Here is a 26,807-nt window from a genome sequence, read left to right on the forward strand (position 1 = left end):
GGATGCTTGAGTGTTCAGCTGCATCTTGGAAAACCCACATTGTATCTGCTGCAGGAACTCACGACAGTACTGAGATCTGTCCATCATACATCTTTCCAGAATTTCCTACCTTTAGCATGAATTTCCTACCCATGCTATTCCTACTCTGTGAAGTGGAAAGGATAAGAATCCAAATCTCCCCTTTGTCCTCCAAATCTTCTTTTAGAGCAGCTAACAAGTATGTCTACAGTACAGGGGTGGGCAACTCCAAGGATCAGTAAATGAATCCCTCCTCTCATGGGACCCTGGAGAACCACAGCCCCATGCCACCATCCCTATTTCTTTTTTTAAAAAAATGCATTTTTGGCCATTAAAATGGACACTCACACAGTGTCTAGACAACTGTTGGCTGTTTCAGGCCATTTTCATCTAGAGTTTGGTTTAGGCCACCAGGCATGTTTTTTTCCCCAGTCAGGATTCGCTAGATGGTGACTTTATCTAAAATAGGGATGGGGCACAAAATTGGTCTTGGGGCTGTATGCAGAGTCATACTTTGCCTATTCCTGCTGTAGTGAATTGCCTCCCTATTGCTGTTGGCATTGGGCTTTAGCTTTTCGTACAATAGGGGAAATTGACCTTTGATTTGTTACATATATAAAATTTTGATTTTAAATTAACTAGCTGTGTTTCCACACTACACAAAATACAGCACTGTAATTGCCACAGTTCTATGGAATCTTGAGAACTGTATTTTCACTGCCAGAGAGCTCTGGTTCCTCACTAAATTACAAATTCCAAAAGTCTAGGAGGGAGCCATGGCAGTTAAAGTGAGATCAAAGTGGTATTATTCTGCAGTATCAATACATACTATGTTGGCTATGCTGTTCTTTTAATGAAATCACATTAGTATGTCATGCGTTGTAGAAAATCTTTTCAAATATCAGAGGTCAAATTGTAAATTTCACCATTGTCAAGCCCTTTCATAAAATGACATGAAGCAGGAAAGAGTCAGAAAACTTATATTACAAAAATAAAAGAGCAGACAGCGCAACTCTGGACACAACACCACGAGTTTGTGCTTCAGCTTACCACATACCACCAAAAAAGGCAAATATAAAAGGTAGACAATGAATGTTTCTCCAAGATTTAAGGCTGAATGGATTGAACAGAGCTGATGAAAACCAGGGTACAAAGGTTTGGAATCTCATTTCGTGAACAAACACATCAGGTGTTTTTGTGTCCCAACTGGACTGGCGTGCATATTTCAGTTGTAACACACACAGCCCACGTTCCCTCTTGTCCAGGAGTGTTCTTTACCTTTAACCATAACAGGGAATTCACACAACACAGCAAAAAGTTTTATGATTCCATTTTAACTGCAATGGCAAAATCCTTTGAAAGCCTAGGATTTGTAATTTGATTAGAGGCACGATTAGCGCAATCTGGCTGAGAATTCTAAATTCTCATTCCTAAACAGCAAATCCTGGAATTTCATAGGATGTGATCATGGCAGTGAAAGTGGTATCAAAGCACTATAATTGTGTGGTGTGAAAGGATCCCAGGAGAAACAATGTAACATTGGATCCTCTAAAGAAACATATGTTCTTATCCCACACTTGATTAAAATGTCCAAACCAGAGTTTGTGCATTTTGCGTGATCTCTGATACAGAAGTGTATCATCTCTTCTATAAGAAAAAAGATGTAGGCTAATGTTGGGGTATTTGAGATTAAAGGACCAAATTAATGATAAAAATTCACTGTTTCCTGCCCCAAAGCCTGTTGGAAAGACTTCCTTGGCCTAAGGTTTAAGGATATAGACAATAAGTACCTTGGCATTTTCCCCAATCGAGGCTATTCTGTGGGAACTTTGTGTGAGTTGTTGATAGGATATGCAAGTGGAGAATAGGATGCTTATACATTTTGTGATTCACATGACAAAGCATAATAAGGATGGATTTTGGATCAGCAAGTTGTACCAGAGGTTGAATCACAGTTGTTGGTAGTCTGTCCAAAAAGGGTAGATATAACAGTCCCAGTATATTTCTTGCATCACAGTATGCCCTGTGCCCCAACCAGGGCAGCAGTTTTGTACTCTTGTAAGAGTTGCACAAGATCTCTATTCCCAGCACCATGTGGGCTGCTTCCAGGGTTCTTCAATCTTCTCAAAGCCCAGATAAACAAGCAAAAGAAAACCATGAAAACCAAGAAAAACCATCCTCTATTCCTGCTTTGTCTTGCCTGCTCCCAGCAACCCCCGCAAGGACCATGACTTTTCCATCAGCTCAGTTCATCCCCATACCAAAGCTCTCAATGTGGAGAAATAGGGGCCCATGGGTCATGCTGTATCGGTCCCATTCTCCACCTCTTTCTGCAGCCAGAGCTGCTTGTGCTGCTTGCGGCCAAAGCCCTCATCATAGTTGCCTTTGCTCTTGAACAGTTGTTGGAAGTGTGGTTTGCAGTAGAATTCCCCATGGAGAGCTGCATAACTACCCAAGCTGAAAGGAAGGAAGAGACAGTTTAAGATCCACTAGGATCTGAAGACATACAGTTTTCCCTAAGTGTGGAGGACAGCTACTATAGCAAGCTGGTGGCTAAGCTAGGAAAAGAAAGGCCCCCTGTTTGTATCACCTCAGCTGTCAGTATGACTGAGGAGATCAAATCTTTCCCCATCTGACCTGTGATCACACTTTGAAGCAGCTGCCACTAATAAAAGTATATTTCCCCTATATCAATTGAGATCTCAGTTACCATCATTCTCCTCTGTCTGTGGGAGGTGCCAGTAAAAGAACTTACAAATTTTACATTCTTGGAATACAGCTCCCAGAATCTGCCATCAGCCCTGCCTTGGGGGGGGGGGTGTTTGAGTTTATAAAGGGTAACAGTAAAGGTTTCTCCTTTGACAAGGTTGCCAAGTCGTGCCCGAGTGTAGAGGGCAGTGCTCATCTCTGTTACTAAGCCGAGGGAGCCAGTGTTGTTGAAGATGACTACTGTGGTCATGTGGACAGTATGACTGAATGGAACGCTGTTACCTTCCCACCAGTGATATACATAGGTACAGGCTGTGAAAATCTACAGCGCTATATAAATAAAGTATAATAATAATAAGGTCAGAATTAAGAACTATCTAGGGTAGGGTGGCTAAAGCATAGCCCCCAGATGTGGCTGGACTACAGTTCCCATCCACTCTAGCCAAACATAGTCAATGTTGAAAAATTTAGAGTTGCTGCCCAGTAACTTCAAGGGGGTCATCCTTTGCCCATCCCTGACCTGGGGAAATGGCCTGACTTCTCATATCCCCTGCACCTCCCCTGCGTTGAGTCGAAAGCTCTGCTTCCCCTGCTTCTCTCACCTTAGCTTGGTGCGGCAGTGCTTGCAGCAAAAGCAGGAATTATGGAAGACAAATTTATCAGCCACCAGGCGCTCCATGGGGTAGACAGTTTTCTGGCAGGCACTGCAGGTCTCCTTCACTTGGGCTTTCAAGCTGAATGACTGAGGGCAAGCAAAAGGCAACACATGTGAACGTAGGGAAACAACAGGATAATATACCCAACAGTATATATTCCTGGCATATAGACAGTACACAAGCTTCTCTTAAAACACAATTAAACCCTTCACCTGCCACTGTCATGGAACAGCAGAGATGAGGGAAACTTAAAGATATAGTCAGTGGCTTAATTTTATCACGACAGGGGTGGGTGTTTTTAAAACCACTTTTGTCCTGGCCCCTGGCTTCCATGTGGCTATACCAAAGCGAGGAAATACATCCTGGAAAGCCTGGTATTTTCTTGCTTTATTCAGTGAGTTCTCATTACTAAAAACAGGTACTTTAGTGGCAGCCCACAGCATACCCTCCCAAATGTAAAATGGTGGGATATAAAGTATAGAGAAAGAGACAGCAAATGTAGTAGTTTGAGCTTTAGACTACGATTCTGAAAACCAGAGTTTAAATCTGCATTTGTCCATGGAATTCCACCTTGGGCAAGGCACACTCTCTCATCTTCAGAGACAGGCAAAGACAAACCTCCTCTGAACAAAGCTTGCCAAGAAAACCCTGTGATAGGGTTGTCTTAGGGTTGCCATAAATTGGAAACAACTTGAAGACACACAATAACAACAATAAAGTACAGGCTTTGGGAAGCAAAAACAGCCCAGCTAATGGAGGGGGAGTTGTCTGCAAAAACCTGGAAGTTAGACAACACATATGCAATCACTGCTTTACACATATGTGCACACACAGAGAGACCTTTTCCTCCCCGATAATGTCTGGATTACAAGGAGTAAATTATAATCCAAGGGTTGATTCATAATAATATATGAATACACGCCAAGAGGCAAATGTAGGGTGTGGAGAAAGTATTTTGAAAAAAGCTCATACAGATCATGGCATTTAAGCTTATTCTTTTCATTCTACTTTGTCAATATAGTGCTACAATTTTTAATCATTTATTTATTTATTTATTTATTTATTTATTTATTTATTTATTTAGGGAATGAAATGGAAGCTCAAGCTACATCTAAAGTGGAGTATCATTTGTGTTTTTAATGCTAAGGTAAACTGTGATGGCCTGTGACAGTGAAAAAGCTACCCTACCTGGGGTCAAACAGCTTTCTTGGGTACCGGGTATTATTTTCACTGGGGCTATAGAACAGAAAGAGGGGTCAATGATTTTCATTGCATCACCTCTCTCTTCCCTGCATCACCTCTCTCTTCCCTGTCCAGCATTCTTCCAATCCTGATCTCTGCCTGAAGCTGGATTTTTTTACCAAATTTCCAAGAAATAATATGGAAAGCATTTATGTTGTTCATATTTTGTCTACCCCGGCCCTTGAAGAGGGCAATTGCTATCTTAAAAAGCAGTAGAGGTCATCTTCTTTTTCCATGACTCCTCTAGCCCCAAGCTGAGTTTGGAAAAAAAAATCAAGGAAAGATGTTGGCAGAACTTGCAGAATGTGCGCCCAGAATGGAATGATTTTCCTGTGGCTGCTGTCACATTCATATGACATCTGTTCTTTGAAGATGCATAAACAAAATTACACAAACAACAGGATATAGGAATATGACCTAAAGGTATACAGCTATTTACTTGAAGAACTATAAAAAGATGTAAAAGCTTTAAAGATTGGACCTAGTCAGCATGTAGGGTAAGAAGAGTAAAGGAATTTATGTACGGTAAAATGCATTAGAAATTCTAAAGAATAATGAAATAATCAATAACAGGGTTGCTTTCCTGCTCTGATGCATGATCAAAAGGATTTGAATTGATCTAACACATCCCAAGAATGCTGAATCTGATAAAAATTTATGTCGGCAAAGGACTAATGCTCAGGCAAAAAGAGGTCATATGACCCAAATGGCCTATACCGAGGTGGGGGAAATTATTATTATTATGACTATTATTATTATTATTATTAATGCCCCACCTCTTTATTAAGATCGAGGTGGCTAACAACATTAAAACATTAAAATATAATAAAATAAAATGTCCCAAAAACCCACCGACCCACCATAACTAATAAATCATAATTATAAACAATAACAATAAAACAATACTTTTAACGTTATTAAAACAGACAAGACAGGGTAGTCAATGGGGGCTGAGATGTTAATCTGGGACGTATTCAAGCACTCCATCCACCTGTATAACATCAGTTTTCAGATGGGGAAATCATAACTGTAGACAAGAACAGTTGTGCATCCCATACTGAGATTTTTGACACTTTCCATATAATCCCTGCCATGGAATTGATCTTTCCACAGCTGCCCCACTTATCTTTGACATTTTATCTGAGTAATCCACCATAACGCCAAAAATATATACTGATGATTTGGACTCATCAGTATATAGTAGATTTGAAATGTGCGGGGGGGGGGGGTATTTTGTGTAGGGATGTACAATGTGCCCTTGCCTTGCACGGGGGATCTGTTTCTGACCCCTCCGCCAAAGGCAAATAGCGCATATGATCGAGCCCCATTGAAAATAATGGGGCTTGTTCATGATGCGCAGCACGGTGCATGTTCCACAGGTGCATGCACCATTGCAACCCCATCGCGTGGCTTTCAGTGTAAGTTGAAAGCCACATAAAAGGTGCTCACATATGATGCGGACGCACTGTATATGTATACTTTGCTCCAGTGTCCCTCACCTAGCACTAAAATATACTGAACTGTATGTGCCATTTAGTGCCTACTCTCCCAGTCTGAAAAGATCTTTTTAGAGTACACTGTCATCCATGTTAGTTTTTAACATTCTGAATGATTTGGTGCATCCACACATTTTGTAATTTCAACATTCATTCCTACCCCAATTCATTTATGAGCAATGATCAGGTTGAACAGCATAGGTAACCTCCCTCCAGTGAAAACTGTTCATTGATTCCTTTTGTTTAATCACTCATTAATGTATATAAACAGTCCTATTCCAAAGAACAAAATCATTTGGAGTAGAAAATCTATAATTTTTGTGACCCAAAAATGCATGTCTCAACCAAAGGAATGGGTCACCTACTATTAACAGCACTATCATCTTTGTCTACCTCTCTATTTTCTTTCTCCCTCTGAAGAACATTTTTGGAGTATTTGGCTTGAGGTATGCAGTTATGTCCTAATGCTTTGTTTAAAGACAAATAAATAAATAAAAGTTTGAATTCAAAGGCAGTGATAGACAAGAAGGAAACAGAGAAAAACAAAAAGAAAATAGTTGCACCATGGTTAAAACCAATTACTGACATATAATATATATTTAAAATATGTTTCCCCTTGACTTTGCAGATAATTTTCTGGTTTACTGGATTCTTTGCCCTTAGTAAAGATGCAGAGATATGCAATCTTAACATGCCCTTTGCTATGTGTTCTTTCCAAGAATAACCACATCCCACTGATTCCCTCCATTCCACCTGATTTCCCAAATGCCCACTATATCTGTTGCTGAACCTATGCAATGAAATACAATCCTGGCACTTTGCCCAGGCTTATATTAAGCCCTGCTTATACTGTACATCTCTGTTGATCAGATTTGTCTGATTAGTCAGTGTTATTGAGAGATTAAGAGGTCCCTTTTCTCTTTGTCCCTCTGTGAACAAAGACCAAAACAATACAGTTGTGGTATTAGAAAAGTCCAATTTTAGACAGCACAAGTATTCTACTGCGCTCCCATGTTTGGGGGAAATAAGTCATGCAAGAAAGTACAAAAATTGGAAGATAATCACCTTGGATCTTTGCACAGTGGATGCCCCTGAGTTGCTCTTTGCCTCCTAAAGAGAGAAAAAGAAGAATGAGAGTTAATGTTCATATTTGTTGCTGCATGTCAAATCACAGCATACACTCCCCTCAAAAGGACAGCAAACATTGTTCTCTCAACTAACTGTTGGTACAATGAACGATGGAAATGGGGCATCATATTAACAGAAAAGCTAACCAAACAACTAAGAGCAGCAAGAGTGCAAACAGAGCCAGACATATTTACAGAAGAGTGGTACAGCTTCATCGGCTATGTAGACAGAAAGGTCAGCAACAGGACCTCTAAATGCACACAGTTTACAAAGTGGTGCAACTAGAGCTGGATCTTCAAGTCCAGGTCCAGGTCTGAAAGGTTTCAAACACAATGACACAATGATGTTCTAGAGTAGAGGTCAGCCACTGTGTGGGGGAAGGGAGACAATTTCTCCATAGTCCCCCCCCCAAGGCTACACACACACACACACACACACACACACACCAAGCCCAAGTACCACTGTTTTGCTCTGCAGCACCTCTCCAAATAGCAGCAAACTGCCATCACTTCCTGTCATCATTTTTAGAGTGACCGTAAGGTCTCAATAACCCCACCGAAAGGAGTATTCTTTGAAAATGTACATCTACACGACACAGGCATGAATTCTCCTAAAGAACACCAGAATACATAGGTTTGTTTGTTATTTGCTGGAGATAATTTTTTGTTACTGCCACATCCTGCACCAAAATGTATGTATTTCACAGGAATCACCAGATGAAATTCCAGGAAGGAGAAAGGAACCAAGATAACAGTGTGGTGGCATCTTACAATACTATACAGATGCAATCCAATATAGGTTTATATAGTAGTAAGTCCCACTGAGTTTAATTGGCCTTTGTTTGGTTATGGGATTGCAGCCTAACGTATTTATTATGACATAAGCTTTTCTGGAATACAGTGTTACTCTCAAGTATATTTTATACATGAGGATACAATGAGGTATGAGGGAGGAGAATTATAAACACACTTGATCCAAAATTGCCTTGAAATGTAAAAGGTACAGCTCAGGATAACTCATAGTTTAGACAAGTGCAAAAAAAAAGGTATATTGACAATTTTCAACAATATTCAATCAACTAGCATTGACAACTTGAGCAAAATCTGTAGTGAAACCATTTGGTTGCATCCAAACTTAGTTAATACAGTACTTACACTAAACACATTGAAATGTTCAGTTTAAGTTCCACTTGGTATCTTCTAAGCATCTGTAAATCTATCTTTCTAAGCATCACAAAATCTAGCTGACCTCACTATTTACTCCCCTGCCTGCCCTGCCAGGATACCTATGTGTATATGTATACCCAGATAACACTTCATACATCAGGTAAGTGAGTTCTAGTCCACAAAAGCTAAAGCTATCACAAATTTGCTAGTCTCTTGGTTTTGCTGCAACAGACTAAAATGGCCTTCCATATACAAATTGCACAATTCAAGTAACCAAGATACTCATTAACTCCCCCCAACCAACTTTATAAGGAGAAGCAGCAAACCCCTTCAATTTAAAATCTTGATTTCAATACATACATTAGTAGAGGTTGTACTGGCCGGCCCCTTGGCTTGGAACATAGCTTTATGTCCTCCCACACACAGGTTGTAGCTTTAGTCCTTTGGTCGTGCTAATTCTTCGTTGATATGGCTTAGTTAAGTTGGTCCCTCTTGATACCTAAGAAAAAGAGAGGAAGTAATCTCTTGCACAGGATCACTTTTTTCTGGTTCTCAGGTCTAAAGATTATAAGTCTGGTAATCTTGGTATTTTTACAAAAATTCTGCATATGTTCGGCTAGCAGCCCTCAAACACTCAATTCATTTTTGAAGGTTTAATATTTTATTTCATTTATTCACTGCAGCAGAATACAGAACACTGGGACTTTAGGTGCATATTTTCACCAATATGTAAATAACCAATCATTGTTCAATATATTATTCTTAAAAATACATTTAATATAATAATAGCCATCGACATAACTTAACCTACGTATATAAACAGTAAAATGTATTTAATCCTGCAAGAATCCCGTAAGACTCCCAATAATGAAAATGGTTTGGAAGCATTCTGTACTTCATTATCCTGTTTTATAAATGGTCCATTTTCCCACCCCTTTCTTTGGCCAGATAGGCTAGTACAGCTTTCTATGTCTACACATCTCTCCCGTTGATCTGCTGGGCTACCTCCCTCTGCTACTTCCGGTAAAAAATCTTGATGAAGCATCCTACCTAAGGTTATTTTCAATCCCCTTAATTTTGTACATTTTTAGTCACAAATTCCTCCAATTCAATTTTCATATCCCGCAAACAGTTTATGAAAGTGCATGAAAATTAGCACTTTCATATTGAATTTCTTCTGCTTTTGGCCTCAGTCTTCCTTAACTTGCTCATTTTACATTTTTGAACCAAGAGCTACAGCACAAGATTTGGAGAAGTACACAGTCTCCAACGGTTCCAGTCTTCACATTAGTTTGGGAAATGCACATTGGGAAATTAGTTTTGGAAATGCAAAGTTTAAAAAGGAGACCAAACAAACCTTCAACTCATTTCTAATCCCACCTATTCTCATGTTGCCAGGACTTTCATTGTCATTTGGCACTGCCCTGTTCACTTGGCCACCCCTGGTACGGTCTGCTCTCATACCTGCTAAGATTCTCTAACCTTCAGAAAAGGGAGATGGATCAAGGCCTCCTTTCTCTGCTACCTGAGCCCTCACAACAGAGTGCTGCCTCCTCTGCAAGCCTTTCAGGCTGCTTGAGAAATGGTTTTGATTCATTTCCGCTCCCCTCTGTGGTTGGCTTGTTATTTCCTGTACACTCTACTGGAAGCTCAAGCTTCACACAGCCAGTCAAGACAGGGTCAACAAGCTCAGGTTAGGCACCAGATGGGCAAAAGAGAGCGCCAAGCAAAATCCCCTGCAATCTGACAACCATGCCAGCATCCACAACAAAAGGGGCCTAAAACAAGTTCTATTAATACTGCCACCAGAATTAAAGCTTTCTTGAGCGCTGGCAGTGTGCCAGGTACTGTACTTCACAAAACAGAAGATGCAGGGTGGCAGTACTCTTTCAGAGGACCAATCCATGCCCAAAATGAAGGGCATAAACTTTCATATAACCTCTCTGTGTATAACACAAGGCAGTCTTGTGGCTCTCCAGATGCTGCTAGGTTACAGCTCTCACCATCCCTCAGCACAGACTATGCTTGCTAGGGCAGAAGAGGGTTGCAGTCCAGCACTAACTGGAGAACAACAAATTGCCAATTCCTGAGGCTCTTTGACACTACTCAGTTATAGCGTTATTATTCCACTTTAACTGCTCTAGCATTAGTCTATATGGAATCTTGGACTCTGCAATTTAGGGTAGGCTTTTTTGAATTCTCCTCCGGAGTAGTTCCACTATCATGTATACAAAGGTATCTTATTTTTCACACCCCAAAATATCTACAGCAACTTCATATTTGAACACGTCTGTGCATAGACACACGGTAACATATCTAACAAAAATACCCACACTCTTATACATGGTGGAGATGCAATATAGGGAGAAAATATTGCAGTAATTCATGAGTTGCTGCAGACATCCGTTCACTAAGATTTTGTAATCTGTTCAATAAATTAAGTTAAAAAGTACAGTGGGACCTTGTTATCCGCTGGGGTTTGGTTCCAGGATCCCCTGTGGATAACAAAATCTGTGAATGCTCAAGTCCTATTAAATATAATGGCAGAGCAAAATGGTGTCCCTTATATAAAATGGAAAATCAAGGTTTGCTATTTGGAATTTATACTTTTTCGAATATTTTTAGGCAGTGGATGCTAGAATCCATTGATAAAAAAAATCCATGGGTAAGGAGAGCCGACTGTACATGCATTCTGACAAGCAAACCGGTCTTGCACATAGTATGTGTAAGGGCTGCTTTCACTAACTCCAGGCAAACTAAGCAAAGACTGAAGAGGAGTGAATTATTGACCAACATCTGGTACTGGCTGTCCTCAGTTAAATTGAAAATGTGACTAATAGTGAAATATAATTCTGTTTAGATTGCACAGAAAGATATGTATCAGCATATTTCAAGTGAACCAGTATACTATTCTCACTCCCTGTCCCTCCCTCCCTCTCTCTATATATATAGACACACACACATTATGAACAGTAAACACAGTTTTTGTGTTTTTGTTTTATGTGTGTTTATGAATTTATGACAAAATTTGCCTGTGTGAGTACTGCATTATTGTAATAATGCTATAAAAATGTTGAAAGATACACTATCATTGTATGTAATCTAAAAAAACTGCACACAAAGCATCTCCTTACACCCACACACAAGTACCCTGTACATTCTTTCTCTCACACTCATATAAAGCACAATATTCACACCTCCCCTTTCTCTCCAGCTGGAAGGAAAACTGTTTAAAGCTTTTTGCCTGGCTAGTATCACACTCCAGCTTCCTTCTCCCTATCATGCCACTACTACTACCTTCCCAATGGTAGTGGAAGAGGATGTTGAAGCTTCCTCTCATTGCCCAATAAAAAGAGGCCACTATGAGGGAAGCTCAAGCAAAGTAGCAGTAGGCAGCTAAAGGAGATGCTCAAGAGCAAAAATAGCAAGAAAGAAAACAGCCTGTTCACAGCTTCTTTTCCAATGAGCGAGGACCCTCTTTAAAGTGAAAGACAAGAGGTTGCACATAAGTATGACAGGGACATCTCTTTTGCTCTTCAAATTAGACTTTGCAATTCACACATGATTATGGCAGGCTTGAAAAACTAGGAATGAACTTGGAAAGAGGTATACACTCAAAGACAGGTCTGCGACTAGCATTTATAGTTGGGCCTCAAATAACAGACATTTGATCTTGGTAACAGTGCCAAAGAGGAAACTATTGGTTTTTCCATTCATTTATTGGAAGACCTCATATGGAAATGATCCACCACCACCTACTAAGCTGAATACAGCCCTGCTTTTGTTCAAAGGCTCAAGACTGTATTGAAAACAGGGTAAAGGTTTCCTCTGCCTTGTTAAAAGGAATGTGTGTCAATGAGAGCCACAATGAGCTTCTCCCACTTCTTTCTTTCTTTGTTTCTCAGCTCTGCCATGAGGCACATTCAAGCCTGATTATCAGTTTGTTTTGATAAGGCTGGATCCCCACTGCAGAAACAATCCGGTTTGACACCACTTTAACTGCCATGGCTCAATGCTATGGAATTCCGGAGTGGAGCTCTGGTGCCTCAACAAACTACAATACCCAGAATTCCACAGCAATCAGCCATGGCAGTTAAAGTGGTTCAAACTGAATTGTTTCTGTAGTGCGGATCCACCCTAAGACAGTCACGGGCAACTCTGTTGGAGCCTAGAGGGGTGCATTGTCCTCACCTCTTACCACACACACATACCCCACACAGTCCAAAATTTTGCCTCCAAAAATTCACTAGCCATTTTTGCCTCCACCTTGGGCCATCTAAGAGGCTATTTAAAAAACAACAACCCAGGAAGTGATCTCAAAATCACTTCCTGTTCATTTCCTGTTCATACAAAAGGTCAGGTGTCCATGTGGCAAAAATGCTCCCATGTTTGGGGCCATGATGGCACAAACAAAATTTAATATACATTTTTGCCCCTAATAGTTTTTAACCTCTTGGGCCACAAAACAGCTCTGCAGGCTACACTGTGCCCACCCTTGTTTTAACACTTTCAAATACCTTGGAAAATCTCATTAATTCCTACCCTCCCTCTATGTAGCCTGGAGGGGTTGCAGGAAGAAGGAAGGTAAGCTGCCATTTGCTTTCACCTGGGTAACACTCCAAAAGAGAGATGACACCTGGTTGGGCCCTATTCCCCCTTCAGTGCAGGAGGGGCAAACACATGCCCTTCCTGGCTGCTCTATAGCCATGCTTTCTCCCTGGGGAGGAAGCCCAACAACGGAGCAGCAGAAGGCACAAACACATGGCCTTCCCGGGTGAAAGCCTCCGCACCGGATGACATCCTAGCTAGTGACGGCACTAAAACTGGATCCAAATGAAATCCCAGGCTTCTTTATCAGGCAGAGATGGTGAAATAGCATACAAAAAATATAGTGATATACTGAGGTCCTGGCATCTGCATTCTGCTTGTCACAGAAATGCAGGTGGACAAAGTCCTCACTACATCCCTATCCATATGCTAAGTGGGAACAAAGACAATGAAAGCAGAAGCAATAAGCCTCACTTCTCATCTAAACACAGTTCTTATTATATCCATTGCAAAATGTAGATGCCAGAACCACACCACTTTATTTTCCTTGTATGCTGTTCCACCATCTCTGCCTGATGAAGAGAGAGTGTGATTGTGATGTACAAGCGGTTTGGACACTGGACTGTGACTCTGGAAACCATGGTTTGAATCCTCACCAAGCTGTAGAAATCTATTGGGGGACCCTGGGCAAGTCACATTCTCTCAGTCTCAAGCAAAGTCCCTCTGAACAAATTTTGCCAAGAAAACCCTGTGATAGGTTCACTTTTATTGTTGTTGTTAACTGTCCTCAAGTCAACTTTGAGCAAACCTGTCCTCAACCTCTCTGCTCAGGTCCTACAAGCCAAAGCCAGTGTCTTCCCTGACTGAGTCTGGCATGTGGTTCCTCTCTACTGCCTTGCATGTTTCCTAGCATCATAGTCTTTTCTAATGATTCATTTTCCCACATGATGTAGCTAAAGTACGACAGCCTCAATTTTAGTCATCTTGGCTTTCAAAGAGAATCTGGATTAATCTGTTCTAGGACCCATTTGTTTGTCTTCTTGCCCATCCACGGTATCTTCAACACCATTCTCTATATCTCAAATTTGTTTTCTTCCTATCAGTTTTTTTTCACTGTCCATACATGTAAATTTACAGCGCTTTATAAATAAAGGTTAATAATAATAATAATAATACATGATGATGGGGAATACAATGACTTGGACTATCCTCACTTTAGAGTTGAGAGTTATGTCCATGTAGACTTTATGATCTTATCCAATTCTTTCATAACTGCCTTTCCCAATCCTACTCTTCTTCTGATTTCTTCACTGCAGTCAACTGCAGTCTCCGTTCTGATCAATATCTGAGCCAAGGAATGTGAACTCTTTGACTATTTCAGTTTTCTCGTTGTCTAGATAGAACTAGTTCTTGTAGATTTACTGTTGTCATTATTTTTCTTTGTAAATCGGAAACAACTTGAAGGAACATAACAAGAAGCCTGACGAGGAAAGCTGTGAAGGTTGAAAAGTTAGCATGATGTATTTATACCTTTTGGTTGACCCAATTAAATTATTATCACAGGCTAGATTTGGGTTGTTTTGTTTTTGTTGTATGGGCAAAATCGCTGCCCTTGTAACATTTCCTAAAATGGTATTTCAAAAACTGAAAGATAAGGTGCTGTATGAAGGAAAAAATAGCTCTTTAGTCACTAAGTAACCACTGTTTCTACTTAATTTTTGCTTCCAGTTTGGTGTAGTGATTTGCGTGTTGGAGTACAGCACTGGAGACCAAGGTTCAATTCTCCACTCATCCATGAAACCCACTGAGTGTCCTTGGGCAACTTACATACATACACTCAGTCTCAGGAAAAGACAATGACAAACCTGAACAAACCTTGCAAAAAAAAATCTTGCTGTGAAAGGATTGTCATAAGGCACACAACAACAAGAACAACAACAACTATTTTAACTCCTTGTTTGGGGAGGAGAGGGGAGGGGAGCAAGCAACAGCCTCAAGCAGGTTTTGCAAAACTAGAAGCAAAAGTAAAAGCTTTTTTTCCTTATCCCTAGTGAAATTTGGTACCTCTCAAGATCTATATCAGGTCAGTAGCATTGGCCTCAAGCTATAAGGCCAAAGGTGAATTTGGTGAACAATGGAATGGGATCTGGGCTAACATCTGGGCTGAGCATATTGGCTCTTTAGACAGCATCCCAACCTCCCACCCCCTAATTCTTAAAAAGACCCAAGAGGTTCAGTGAAAAGGCTTCAGTTCCAAACAAGATGCACAAGATAAATGGTTTGAGAAAAAGAAAAGAGATCATTTGCCTCACCAAGAGAACAGACGGAGCATCCCGTTATGCTATTTAAAAGGACCGTTATGCTATTTAAAAGGAAAAAGATGTTGCTACATATCCTCCTATCTGACAGAGGAAATGGTGTGTAGGAAAAGAGAAAAGATCACGCAAAGAGGATCAGAAACTGAAAAAACTGTTTCCTCTGCAGGTTTTTTTCCACCTTTTACTGTCAACAGAGCATTTGAATCCTTCCTTTCTTAAGAACAGCCTTGCTGCCCATAAACAAGCCAAGCATGTTGTTAATAACACCCAGCCAGATGCCCTGAGAGTTCACAAAAAGGGTAATAAAGGTGATGGGTACTTCCCCCCTCCCTCATCGCTGGACCCCAGTATCTGGCATTAGGCTGGTTACATTGATCTCCTTGTGCCCTGCTAACAGGGTAATAATACTTATTGACAGACAAAACCTCCTTCACTGCAACCATATAAAAACTATTTCAGTGCCCACAGTGGCAACAGTCACTAAACAGAGCTGGCAGATCTTGCAGAGAAACATCAGGGTCTCATTGCAACAAAGGCTCACCAGATATAAGTTTCACAACCTTTTTCAATTGTACCCACCCTTGCAATGCAAAACTTCACATTGCACATTCTGGGCTGCTGCATCGTGGGAAAGCTGCCAAGGCAAAGAAGGTAGTGCCACTAAGCATGAGCAGAGTCATTCCTCTCAATTTGCCTGGTTTGTTTGTTTGTTTATTTATTTATTTGAAGATCCCTTTAATATAGGAGTGGGCAACTATGGAAGACTAGGGAGGCTACATTAGCCCATCAAGAGACCTTTAAGAGTCACACAAACACTCGTACCTACATCTATGAAAAAAACAAATTTTGCCCCCAAATGCCACTAAACACCCTCCAAGGGATATGTTTCGGAGGTTTCCTGGGCCCCTAAATGTTGAAGCATTTTGAGGCCAGTTTTTCATGAAAAGCTTGCAAGCTGTCATCTCGATCCCTGGGGTCAAGCGTGGTGGAAATGCCCTCCACACCCCTTAAAGATCATTTTTGGGTATTTTAGACCAAATCCTTTTCACCTCTGGAGAGCCCTGGGGGGCACAAAAACAGCACTCAGCATGCAAACCACAAACTACATTCTCCCCACCCCAGTTTAATAGCAGAACACACGAGTTGGATGTTTCCCTGGGGCTGAGGCACAACACTCAAAACAGAAAGCCAACTTTCAGATTACCCAGCGCCCTGGTATCAAAAATATTTCTGACAAATGTTTGTTCAACTTTCTGTTATAAACCTCAATGGAAGATCTTGACACTCCCTCTAGACGCAGCTTCATTCATTCCTGAACAACTTGTACGTTTAGGATATTTTTCCTGTCACTGAGCCAAGATCAAAGCTAATGCTCTCAGCCTACAGCTGGGTTGGTCAAGCTGTTCATTTGAGTACATGGGGATCTGTAAGCATGCTCCTTTCATCTTCTTTTTTCAATACTCATTCTTTCAGCCTTCGCTCCTTGTCAGATGAACCTTTTAACAGATTTGCACTCTAGTTCTTACTGTATTATCTAAATAAGGATCCCCAATAAGGTCTTGCCAGGACTTACTTCCTGGCTTTTGGAATGGATAATCTTACTGATGCAGTCTGAGAAGGACTTCGTACTGTAATTCATAATGTTCACACCATGTAACAGATTCAGTAATAACTCTACATTTTTAAACAGAAAAAAATATCCATATACAGAAGACCAACTGAAGTAGGAGCACTGTCTGTTTGTCCACCAGCTTGTCTACTCCCCTCTTCTAACTTCAGTCTGTGGTAGGGAGAGGACAACCCAATTAAAATTTAGCTGCTAAAACATCTGTACTTGTAGCATCTGGTGATGTCTTCACATGACTAAGTGAATGCCTCTAAAGCCCATTGCTAGAGATGTGCTGGCCTGGGGGGGGGGGGGGGGGACAGAAAACAACATTTGGAGAAAACAACATTTTCCCCATTATTTCAAAGGTTTTTTTAAAGAATTATTTGTTTAAGTGACTTAAATATTAAGATAAGGTATTAATATATTTACTGACCCAAAATAGTTTTTTTTTAATTATGTAAATGAAAATTTGTATTATCAGATCATTACAATTCCTAAGGTGAACCTGTCACAGGGTTTTCCTAAGCAAGACTTGTTCAGAGGGGGTTAGTGCATTATTTGACGCCACAGCGAATTAGTGGAAAGAAAATAACTTTATCGGTTTTACTAACTGGACTATTTCTTCTTGTTTTTATTGGAGTGCCTTCCCTCCCCATGTTCCTCAAACTTAAAGAACCAGAAAGGTTCCTTATAGTTCTGGACCTCAAAGCTCCACTGGTAACCAATAATAAAATTATATTTTGAACAGACTGTATTTTTAATATCAAATATGATAATTTTGTCTAACCAGGTTACATATGGACAATGCATTTTGTGTTCTAACAGTAACAAAGTGATTTTCAATCTGTAAAGGCTAGGAATGTTGCATTTTTCAAGTTTTCTGAAAATGTCAGCTGCTTCTAAAAAGATGTTATATCTCTATCCATACCATTATGTTCTTGATGGGACTAAGACAGACCTGTTTCTTCATTTCAGGGCATGCCCTCCATCTGGCAGGTCACAAGCAAATAGTTCTATGCACAATGACCTTACACAAGGATCTTCTAGGGCACATGAACAGTGGACAGCAGGTTGGGGGCTCCATGCCAGCAGTGGATGTGCCCAAGGTCAGCAGTGAATGGGATGAGGAGTGCTTCCAGATGAGTGACTGCACTTGACTCAGTGATGGATATTTACAGGGATTCCAAAAAACTCTATCTTCAGTTTGCACTTCCCCTTTTATTTTGAGTTTCCCCCTTGTTTATTCCACCTTTTTAAAAAATCTGTTACCAGGGGGGTTCCACAAATAAATACTTTTTAAGCAATTGAAGCTCTCTATCTGGATGTAGCCCTGGACTCCCTTCTCCCACACTCAAGTCTCTTACCCTTAACCCAGCCTACTCTGCTTCTTCTGATCCTTCCTTCAGCCACGGGAAAATGCTATGAGGTACAAGACCATGCTGGGGAGGAAGCATGCAGGAATGACCTTTCCCACACCCTGTACACTCCATGCAAATCACACTCTACTCACTCCATTAAGCAGCTGTTTGGAGGGTTGAGTAGAGTAGTAAATCTATAGGGAGAACAATGCATGGGATTATTTCTATGTGCCTCCAGCTCACCTCACATGAGTGACAAGCATGGAGACAGGAACTGAGCCACAGGACTCTCACAGTGCCTTTAACTGCTTTTAATTCTATTGATTATCAGATTATATTTTAACTTCCATATAATGGGAATTTTTAGCTGTATCTCTGATAACTTTTGTAAGATGCCTTGAGTTCCAGGACTAAGAAATAAACAACCAAAACAATACTGGGAGGCAGGATTTGTAAGGACTTGTGTACCTACAACTGGGATACACTGGAGGCCTCCAAGGGCTATAGGCAGCCTGTAGTCCACAGGTTGTCCATTTGTGTTGAAAGGCTAACAGAATTGACGTGATTTCTCAGTGCATGGCCTTCATGGGCAGAAATGGTAAGGCAGGGGTTAAACTTTGCAATAGATTATAAAGGCAGGATATAAATCCTTGAAATAAAATAAATAAAAATGCTTTCTATCTGCTTTGGGGTGTTTATACCTTGTCTCAGGCTCTACTGGTGTACCAGCACCTTCATTGTCCTTCAGTCTCCCTACCTGAGCTGACAGACCTAGTCTAGATTACAAACTAGTATTGAGGTCCTTCCAAATGCTGTTCAGAAGGAAATCACTATCATGGCCATGCCTTCCTAGATGGGGACAGTTCAGGATTTCAGGGTTCATATGACAACAGATGCACTATACCAATATACCATCATCCCAAAACATAAAACATCCCCCTCAACGCTAGCATTCTTTCCATTGAATTGGGAATTCTTTCAATTGAATTGGGAATATGTATATTCTTGACATATGATACATTCAGTGTAACAGTTAAACAGAAAGGTGATTAAATGCAGCCTCACCTGATCTCCTTCCCAACTGGAAACAATTCCATTTCTCTGTATTCTGTCCTAACAATAGCCTTTTCTCCTGAATACAGGTTAGGTTACACATCAGGATAATCAAACGTTATGGCATATCCATTTCTTACAGAGCAATCCATAACTTTTTGAGATCTCTACAATCAAAGGCTTTGCTATATTCTATAAAGCACAGACTGATTTTCTTTTGAAATTGTTTTGGTATTCAGCATATATGATGAGCCCTAGTGCCTCTTTCTTTCCTGAACCCAGCTTGGACATCTGGCATTTCACACTCCATCTATGGGAAGAGTCTTTGTTTCTGAATTTTGAGTGTTAATTTGCTTGCATTGAAAATTAATACAGTGATCTTGTAGTTACTGCAATCTCTGGTATCATAATGAAAAATGTAGCATTAATTGACTGAGCACAGATATGACAGCCCTTTTCAGAGCAGTGATGGAAATGACAACTAATATTTCTTGGCCACTACCACAGCCCCACAGTGCCATGCAGCACAGCTAGACTAAGTGATTCATAGCCTTCATCAATCTTGTCATCAGGGAACTCTTCAAAAAGCCTCAGAACCCCACCATGACTTATTTATGGGCCTTTCACTGCCAAAATAAATTCTGATCCAAACGTTTAACCCCAGATTATCTCAGCACTTTCAGAAGTTGTGGTGGGGACCTCTCCTTGAAATTTTAACTCGTTTAGGTGGGTGTGGATTTATGTTTTTATGAGGTAGCTAAGATTCTCCTTCTTTCTCTCCCACTTCCCTCCTCACAGGAAAAAGGCTATACTTCTGAAACAGTGTGGTACAGTGCTTTGGGCATTTCAGCATGACTTTGGAGACCAGGCATTGAATTCCCACTCAGCTGTAGAAATGCACTGGATGACTTTGGGTAAGTCACATTCTCTCAGCCTCAGATGAAGGAAACAGCAAACCCACTCCAAACAAATATACCCCTAAAAAGTATCATAGTCTTAGGGTCACCAAAAATTGGAAATGACTTGAAGACACACAACAATTGTTCCAAGTGGCAGCTTGGTCACATTCAGCAGTCTTTCTGGGCCAGAATACTCCTGGCAGCAATGTGGCTCTGTGATGATACAATGTCATTTCCAGGGGCATTCTGGGCACATTCTCAAACTGAACAGCAGTCAAGCAATCACAGCTATTTGGGAATGGAGCTGCACTCTTGGCTTGCCTCCGCACCACCTGGCTCCACATTCTATAGAGAAGGCTACCTGTGAGCAGCTGCTATGCTGCAGACAACCATGCAAATGCTTGGCTGCCTTGAAAGCAAGGCCAAATAGCCTACCTGACACTTGAGATGGAACCACAAGCACAATTCCACTCTCCAGTGATTGCCTCTTACGTGTCTTTGCCTTTTACATTACAGTTTCCTCATTCTAACCTTTGTGCATGTGCTTGCATGCTGAGGATAATACTTGATGCATTTATTAAAGTAGCAAATGAAACCTTGTGCCACAATAAATAGGATAAGTTAAATCCTGTATGCTTTACCTGTGAGTAAGTCCACTGAACAACCAAATGGAACTAATGCTCCAAGCAGATATTTAAAGTGTCACCAGATTCTTACCAGAATACTAACAAGGTTTTAAAATTAGTCATAATGTAGAGAAAATTCTCTCTTGTACATAGGTTTATGGGGAAATAAAACCACTGTTCCATCTCTTCTACTAGCCCATTCAACCTCTCTGTCTTTCTTTGCCTTCAGACTTCCATAATACCTATGGAGAGAGGGCTAACTTGCCTGCTGTGGACATTAATTTTAGAAAACCCACAAAACACACTGTATATACTTGACTATAAGCTGACCTCATGTATAAGTTGAGGGCAAGTTTTGGGATCAAAATTATGGATTTTGATATAAGTCGAGGGTAAAATTTAGGGGCATGTAACAAAGGATATAAGGATGAAGCAAAGGAAAACAATGCCAAAGAACTTACGAAATTCCAGCAGACATAACTGTTTGTGCACACACTAGCAGCTGGATTGATAAGAGAACAAAGGGATGTCAGTGCTTCCAGGACAGATAACACTCTTGCCTTTCACCAGGGGATAGTTCCTGTTTTTCAATAAGAGTTAAAGCACAATACTTACATTGACCGGAGGATAAGTCAACTAAGGTTTTGACTTAAATTTCCAGACTTATACATGAGTATATACAGTAGTTGGATCTAGACTGAGTGAACTTTAGAGCAGAATTGAGTAGATGCAGAAGGAAGACAATGGCAAAACACCTTTGAGGATTTCTTGCCTAAGAAAACCCCATGAAATTAATGGGATTGCCCCACATCAATTGATAACTTGAAGGTACATACTTTACTTAAATTAGATCTGCTGAAATCAATGAAACTTAATCAGGATTTAAATGTCCCATTGGTTTCAGTGGGTCCACTCTTATTGGATGCAACTGAGGATATAGATCTCCTTGCAGAGTACCTATTGTGATCTATTCTCTTGCCATTCTGTTGTTGTGTCCCTTCAAGTCATTTCCGAATTATGGTAACACTATCATGGGGTTTTCTGGGGCTAAAAGCATATCAGTCACCCAAGGTTTTATCCATTTCTCCCCTGTTCCAGCTTCTTTCCTGGTTTTTCTTATTTGTGTTGTGTGCCTTCAAGTTTCTTCTGATCTATGGTGACCCTAAGGTGAACCTGTCACAGGGTTTTCTTAAGCAAGACGTGTTCAAAGGGGATTTGCCATTGACTTCCTCTGAGGCTGAGAGAATGTGACTTGTCCAAGGTCACCCAGTAGGTTTCCATGGCAGACAGGGGATTGGAACCCTGGTAACCAGAATCCTAGTCCAAAACTCAAACCATGCCACCACAGTGGTTCTCTTTCCCAGTACCAGTACATATTTCAATGTCAGAAAATAATGATGTGATGTAGCCCTGAGAAGGCTATACACAGAAAAGCAAGATATCCGGGGGGAAATCCAGGTTGGAAACTTGCCTCTTCTATCTCATTTTCTGTATATCAAGAATCTTTTTTGGTAAAGAAAAGCATTCACCCCTAAGTGATCACTCCTAGGCGGCGTGCAACCACTCACATTTACTTCCTCATCTGTTGTTAGTGAGAACTAGGTCAAAATCAACAGTGGATTCCATTCTGATGTTAAACCCACCCTTGCTTTTAAATGCCAAAGGCAGGAACAAAATTCTCTCCTTCTGAATTTCCTTACCTGGGAAGGAAATTGTTTTGCCTTGTGAAGTTATGCCTCTTAAAATAACCAATGACAGGACAGGCTCGATTAATTCCATTTTGGAACCCTTCCCCAATCCTAGACCGAAGTGATGGTAATGCAGTGTGCCTCTGAGCATGTGGCATGTACCTTTCCTCCCATCTCAATGTAACTACAGCCAATCCCACCACCCTGCCCTGAACCAGAGACGATGGGATTCCAGGCCAGAGGCAGTGCCTGATTCTCTGGGCAGTTTTGAACTGTCAGCAGCATCTTTCTTTCACAATTAACCACTACTTTAGCAATTCCTTACAAGAGCAAAACCATGACAGGAGTTATTTCTGCAACTGCCCCTAGCATTAGGCAGAGTGAGGCAATTGCTCCAAGGAGGCAGATGTGGAGAGAGGTGGTCCAGAAATGGCCCTCTGCCTGCCAGTCCTTCTGTGCCTCCAGATGCCACCAGCCTGGAGAACACCATTGTGTGTGCTACACAGCCTGTCCTATGTCCTCTAAACTACCCCACTGCTCCCAGATGTGGTGGAGGACTGTATGTGTGTATGTGCCTTCAAGTCACCTGTCAACTTATGGTGATCCCATTAATTTTACAAGGTTTTCTTGGGCAAGGAAACCCTACCCTATCATTAACATGGAAAGAAGAAAACATATGCAGGAGTAGCTGTGTTGGCCATATAGCCAAGTACAATAACATCCACAATCCACAAAACAGTGATACCTTTATTGGGCCAATCAAAATGCACAACAGACATGTTAAAGCTTTCAAAGCTTCACTTGCTCCATCAAGTAAAGCGGTTAAAAATCAAAGGGAGTATCTTTTTTGTGTTACTAATGGAATTTAAATTTGATTTACTGGACTTTAAAGAATCTCTCAGTATCCACATGGCCAGATGAAGAAGGGGCCTGGCTGCAGGAATACCCTTCCATACCATCTGAACTGAGAACAACAACCACAACATCTTGACAAAATGCAGCCCAATGACTAACATCCTCATAATTTTTTTACCTCCTCTGTGGCTCCACCATAGAAACCCACTGCGTGACCCTGGGCAAGTCACACTCTCTCCACCTCAGAGGATGACAATGGCAAACCTCCTCTGAAGAAACTCACCAAGAAAACCCCGTGAGAGGTTCACCTTAGGGTTGCCATCAGTCAGAAATGACTTGAAGACCCACAATGTCAACAACAAGAATGATTTTTAACACCTTTGGCTGATTAAGAAGCCAGATGCTGGCGAAACGTTAGGAAGAAACTCTTCTAGAACATGGCCACATAGCCCGAAAAACCCACAAATAACTATGGATGCCGGCCATGACCGCCTTCGACTTCACAGAGTCTTGAAAGTTTGCAATATGTCTATTGTGGATTTTGGTTGGTCCCATAAAAGTATCACTGTTCTGTGGATTCTGGATGTTATAGAAGGAAGAGACATCTCAAACCACTGGCATCTTGTAGGTGGAATAAAGGGTTGGAGTTCTCTCTTCTCCTTTGCCTCAGGCAGCCAAACGCCTTGCTTGCTGGTCCCTACATTTCCCACCCCACACCCAACATGAAAGGGGGAAAGAGATGAGCATCTGAGAGGCAGACAAGCTGGAATCCACCCAAAGAAACCCCACTGGCTTTTCTTTGGTCCCTTTGCCCTCCTGTCCCAGGGTGACCAGATATCCTCCTTTTCAAAGGCATGACCTATACAGTATTTCTATCTTCTGTCCAGGAGAAATTCCTAAACATCCTCCATTCTCAGCAGGACAAAGAAACATGAATCTAGATTTATATGCAGGGTGACCAAATGGTTCTCCTTCTCCAGGACTTGCTCTGCATTTCAATCTCCTGTCAAGGAGGAATTCCTAAACGTCCTCCATTTGATGCATGACCAAGAAACATGAATTTACATTTCTGTGGAGGGTGGCCAAATGGGTCCTCCTTTTCCAAGACCTGCCCTCCAGTTCAACCTCCTGTCAAAGATGCAATCCTAAATGTCCTCCATTTGAAGCATGACCAAGAAACATGAATTTACATTTCTATGCAGGATGACCAAATAGGTCCTCCTTTTCCAGGACCTGCCCTCCATTTCAACCTCCTGTTAGAAGGAATTTCTAAATGTCCCCTAATCTGAGCATAACCAAAAAGCTTGAATTTACATTTATATGAAGGTTGACCAGATGAATCCTCCTTTTCCAGGATGCATCCTACATTTCAGGCTTGTGACCAAGAGGATTTCCTGAACATCCTCCATTCTGAGCATGGCCAAGAAGCATGAATTTACATGCATATGGAGGGTGGGCAGATGGGTCTTCCTTCTTCAGGACTGGTCCTCCATTTCAACCTCCTCTCCAGGACGTTTTGGAATTCCTCCTAGACATAAGGTAGAAATGGAGGACATGTCTTGGAATAGGATCTGGTCACCCTGGGACACGAGGGCAACGGGTCTGAACAGAAGCCCATGGGGTTTCTTGGAGTGGATTCCAGGTTGTCTGTCTTCTTGGTCATGCTCCAAATGGAGGACGTTTTGAAATCCTATCCTAGACAGAAGGGTTGAAATGTAGGGCATGTCCTAGAAAAGTAGGACCCATCTGGTCACCCTGCATATAAACATAAACCCATGTTTCTTGGTCATGCTCCAAATGGAGGACGTTTTGCAATTCTATCCTGGACAAAAGGTTTGAAATGCAGGGCGTGTCCTAGAAAAGGAGGACCCTCTAATCACCCTGCATATAAATATAAATCCATGCTTCTTGGTCATGCTCAAAATGGAGGACGTTTTGGAATTCTTCCTGGACAGAAGGCATGAAATGTCAGGCATGTCCTAGAAATGGAGGACACCCTGCCTAGAAATGGCGTTCTTTGTCATGCTCAAAATGGAGGGCGTTTGGAAATCCTATCCTGGACAGGTTTTAAATGTAGGGCGTGTCCTAGAAAAGGAGGACAACCTGCCCTTCTTGATGATGCTCAAAATGGAGGGCGTTTTGAAATCCTATCCTGGGCAGGAGGGTTGAAATGTAGGGCGTGTCCTAGAAAAGGAGGACCCCCTGCCTAGGAATGCCATTCTTGGTGATGATGGAGGGCGTCGAGGGTTGCCTCCTGGGCAGACGGTTTGAAATGGAGGCAGTGGAGAAGCCAGGGCCCCCTCCTCTTCTTTTTCTTCTTCCCTTTGGGGCCTGCCTTGGGCAGACTCCTGGGCCACCCCACAAGCCCCTGCCCCAGAGGGCACACCCCTCTCTTCAGGAGGGCAAAAGGTCTCCAGAGGCTCCTCTGAGGAGGAGGGAGCTCTGGGGGAGCCCCTTCCCCAACCACAGGCGCCACTCTGAGGGCCCTCCACTCCCTCCCTCATTCCCTCACTCACCCGAGGGAGGGGTCCTTTGCCCCCAACAGGCCTCGGCCTCAGCTCTCGGCTCCCTCTTTTTCTCCCCCGCCAACGGTCCAAGGGAAGTGGGCAAGGGGCTGAGGAGGAGAAAGCAGCACCAGCAGCACACAAAGCCCGGCTCCTCTCTCAGTCTGCCCGCTCCTCTCGCCTTCCTCCTCCTCCTCCTCCTCCTCGACGCCTCCTTTGTGTGAATGCGCGCGCAGCCCCCCTCAGCAGACCCTCCATTTTGTCCCCACTTTCCCTCCCTCTTTCTTTCCCTCCCTCCCTCATGGGGAACAGCTCTCTCTGTCCTCCTTTTCCAGGACATGCCTCCCTCCTCTCCCTTTCAGCCTCCTCCTCCTCCTCGATCTCTCCAAGAGGAATCCCCCTCCCCAAAAAATATCCCATTCTCAGCAGGAGGAAGACAGAGTTACAGTACATTCCTAGCAGTGTGGTTTTATTAGCCCCTTTTAAAAATTTGGTTGTTTTATTTTATTTTATTTTTATTTATTTTATTTTTATTTCATTTATTTTTATTTGTTTTATTTTTATTTCATTTATTTTTATTTATTTTATTTTTATTTCATTTATTTTATATTTAGTTTATTATATTTTTATATTTTTATTTATTTTATATGTTATTTGTTTATTTGTTTTACATTTTATTTTTATTTTATTTATTTTTTATTTTATGTAATATGCTGACTGTTTTAATCCCGCCTCGATCCGCAGGGAGAGGTGGGAAATAGAAATAAAATTGTATTATTATTATATTATTATTTTTTATTTTATTTACTTTATATTTTATTTTTATTTACTTTATTTTTATTTATTTTATTTTTATCATTATTCATTTTATTTATTTATTATTTTTTAATTTTAATTTTAATTTATTATATTTTAATTTAATTTTTTATTTATT

At 41.3% G+C, this 26,807-nt stretch overlaps 1 protein-coding gene across 4 annotated transcripts; it reads right to left on the bottom strand.

Moving 5' to 3' along the window:
* Positions 1-982: 982 nt before the first annotated feature.
* LIMD2 (LIM domain containing 2) lies at positions 983-26,073 on the bottom strand. Of its 4 annotated transcripts, none has more exons than XM_089532228.1 (5): positions 25,886-26,073; positions 8,776-8,914; positions 7,187-7,231; positions 3,330-3,469; positions 983-2,475 (listed from the first exon to the last, which is right to left on the bottom strand). In XM_089532228.1, the coding sequence occupies exons 2-5, from the start codon at positions 8,815-8,817 to the stop codon at positions 2,316-2,318; spliced, it is 387 nt and encodes a 128-aa protein (XP_089388354.1). In that variant the 5' UTR covers positions 8,818-8,914; positions 25,886-26,073; the 3' UTR covers positions 983-2,315. The 4 variants fall into 4 exon arrangements, with proteins under 4 accessions (XP_089388354.1, XP_089388356.1, XP_089388355.1 ...); XM_089532230.1 differs by lacking the exon at positions 25,886-26,073 and adding an exon at positions 12,607-12,673; XM_089532229.1 differs by lacking the exon at positions 25,886-26,073 and adding an exon at positions 9,880-9,979.
* Positions 26,074-26,807: the final 734 nt, after the last annotated feature.

Source organism: Sceloporus occidentalis, unplaced genomic scaffold (assembly GCF_023333645.1).
Source record: "Sceloporus occidentalis isolate IW3139 unplaced genomic scaffold, rSceOcc1.0.p SCAF_7, whole genome shotgun sequence".
Classification (NCBI taxonomy): Eukaryota; Metazoa; Chordata; class Lepidosauria; order Squamata; family Phrynosomatidae; genus Sceloporus; species Sceloporus occidentalis.

Excerpts from the sequence above, each read along its gene's own strand:
- LIMD2 (XM_089532228.1), bottom strand. The coding sequence starts at position 8,817 with ATGTTCCAAGCCAAGGGGCCGGCCAGTACAACCTCTACTAAT. Across the intron at positions 3,470-7,186 it reads CCACTGTGCAAAGATCCAAG|TCATTCAGCTTGAAAGCCCA; the intron begins GTGATTATCTTC and ends GCTTGCCCTCAG. Across the intron at positions 2,476-3,329 it reads CACTGCCGCACCAAGCTAAG|CTTGGGTAGTTATGCAGCTC; the intron begins GTGAGAGAAGCA and ends CCTTCCTTTCAG.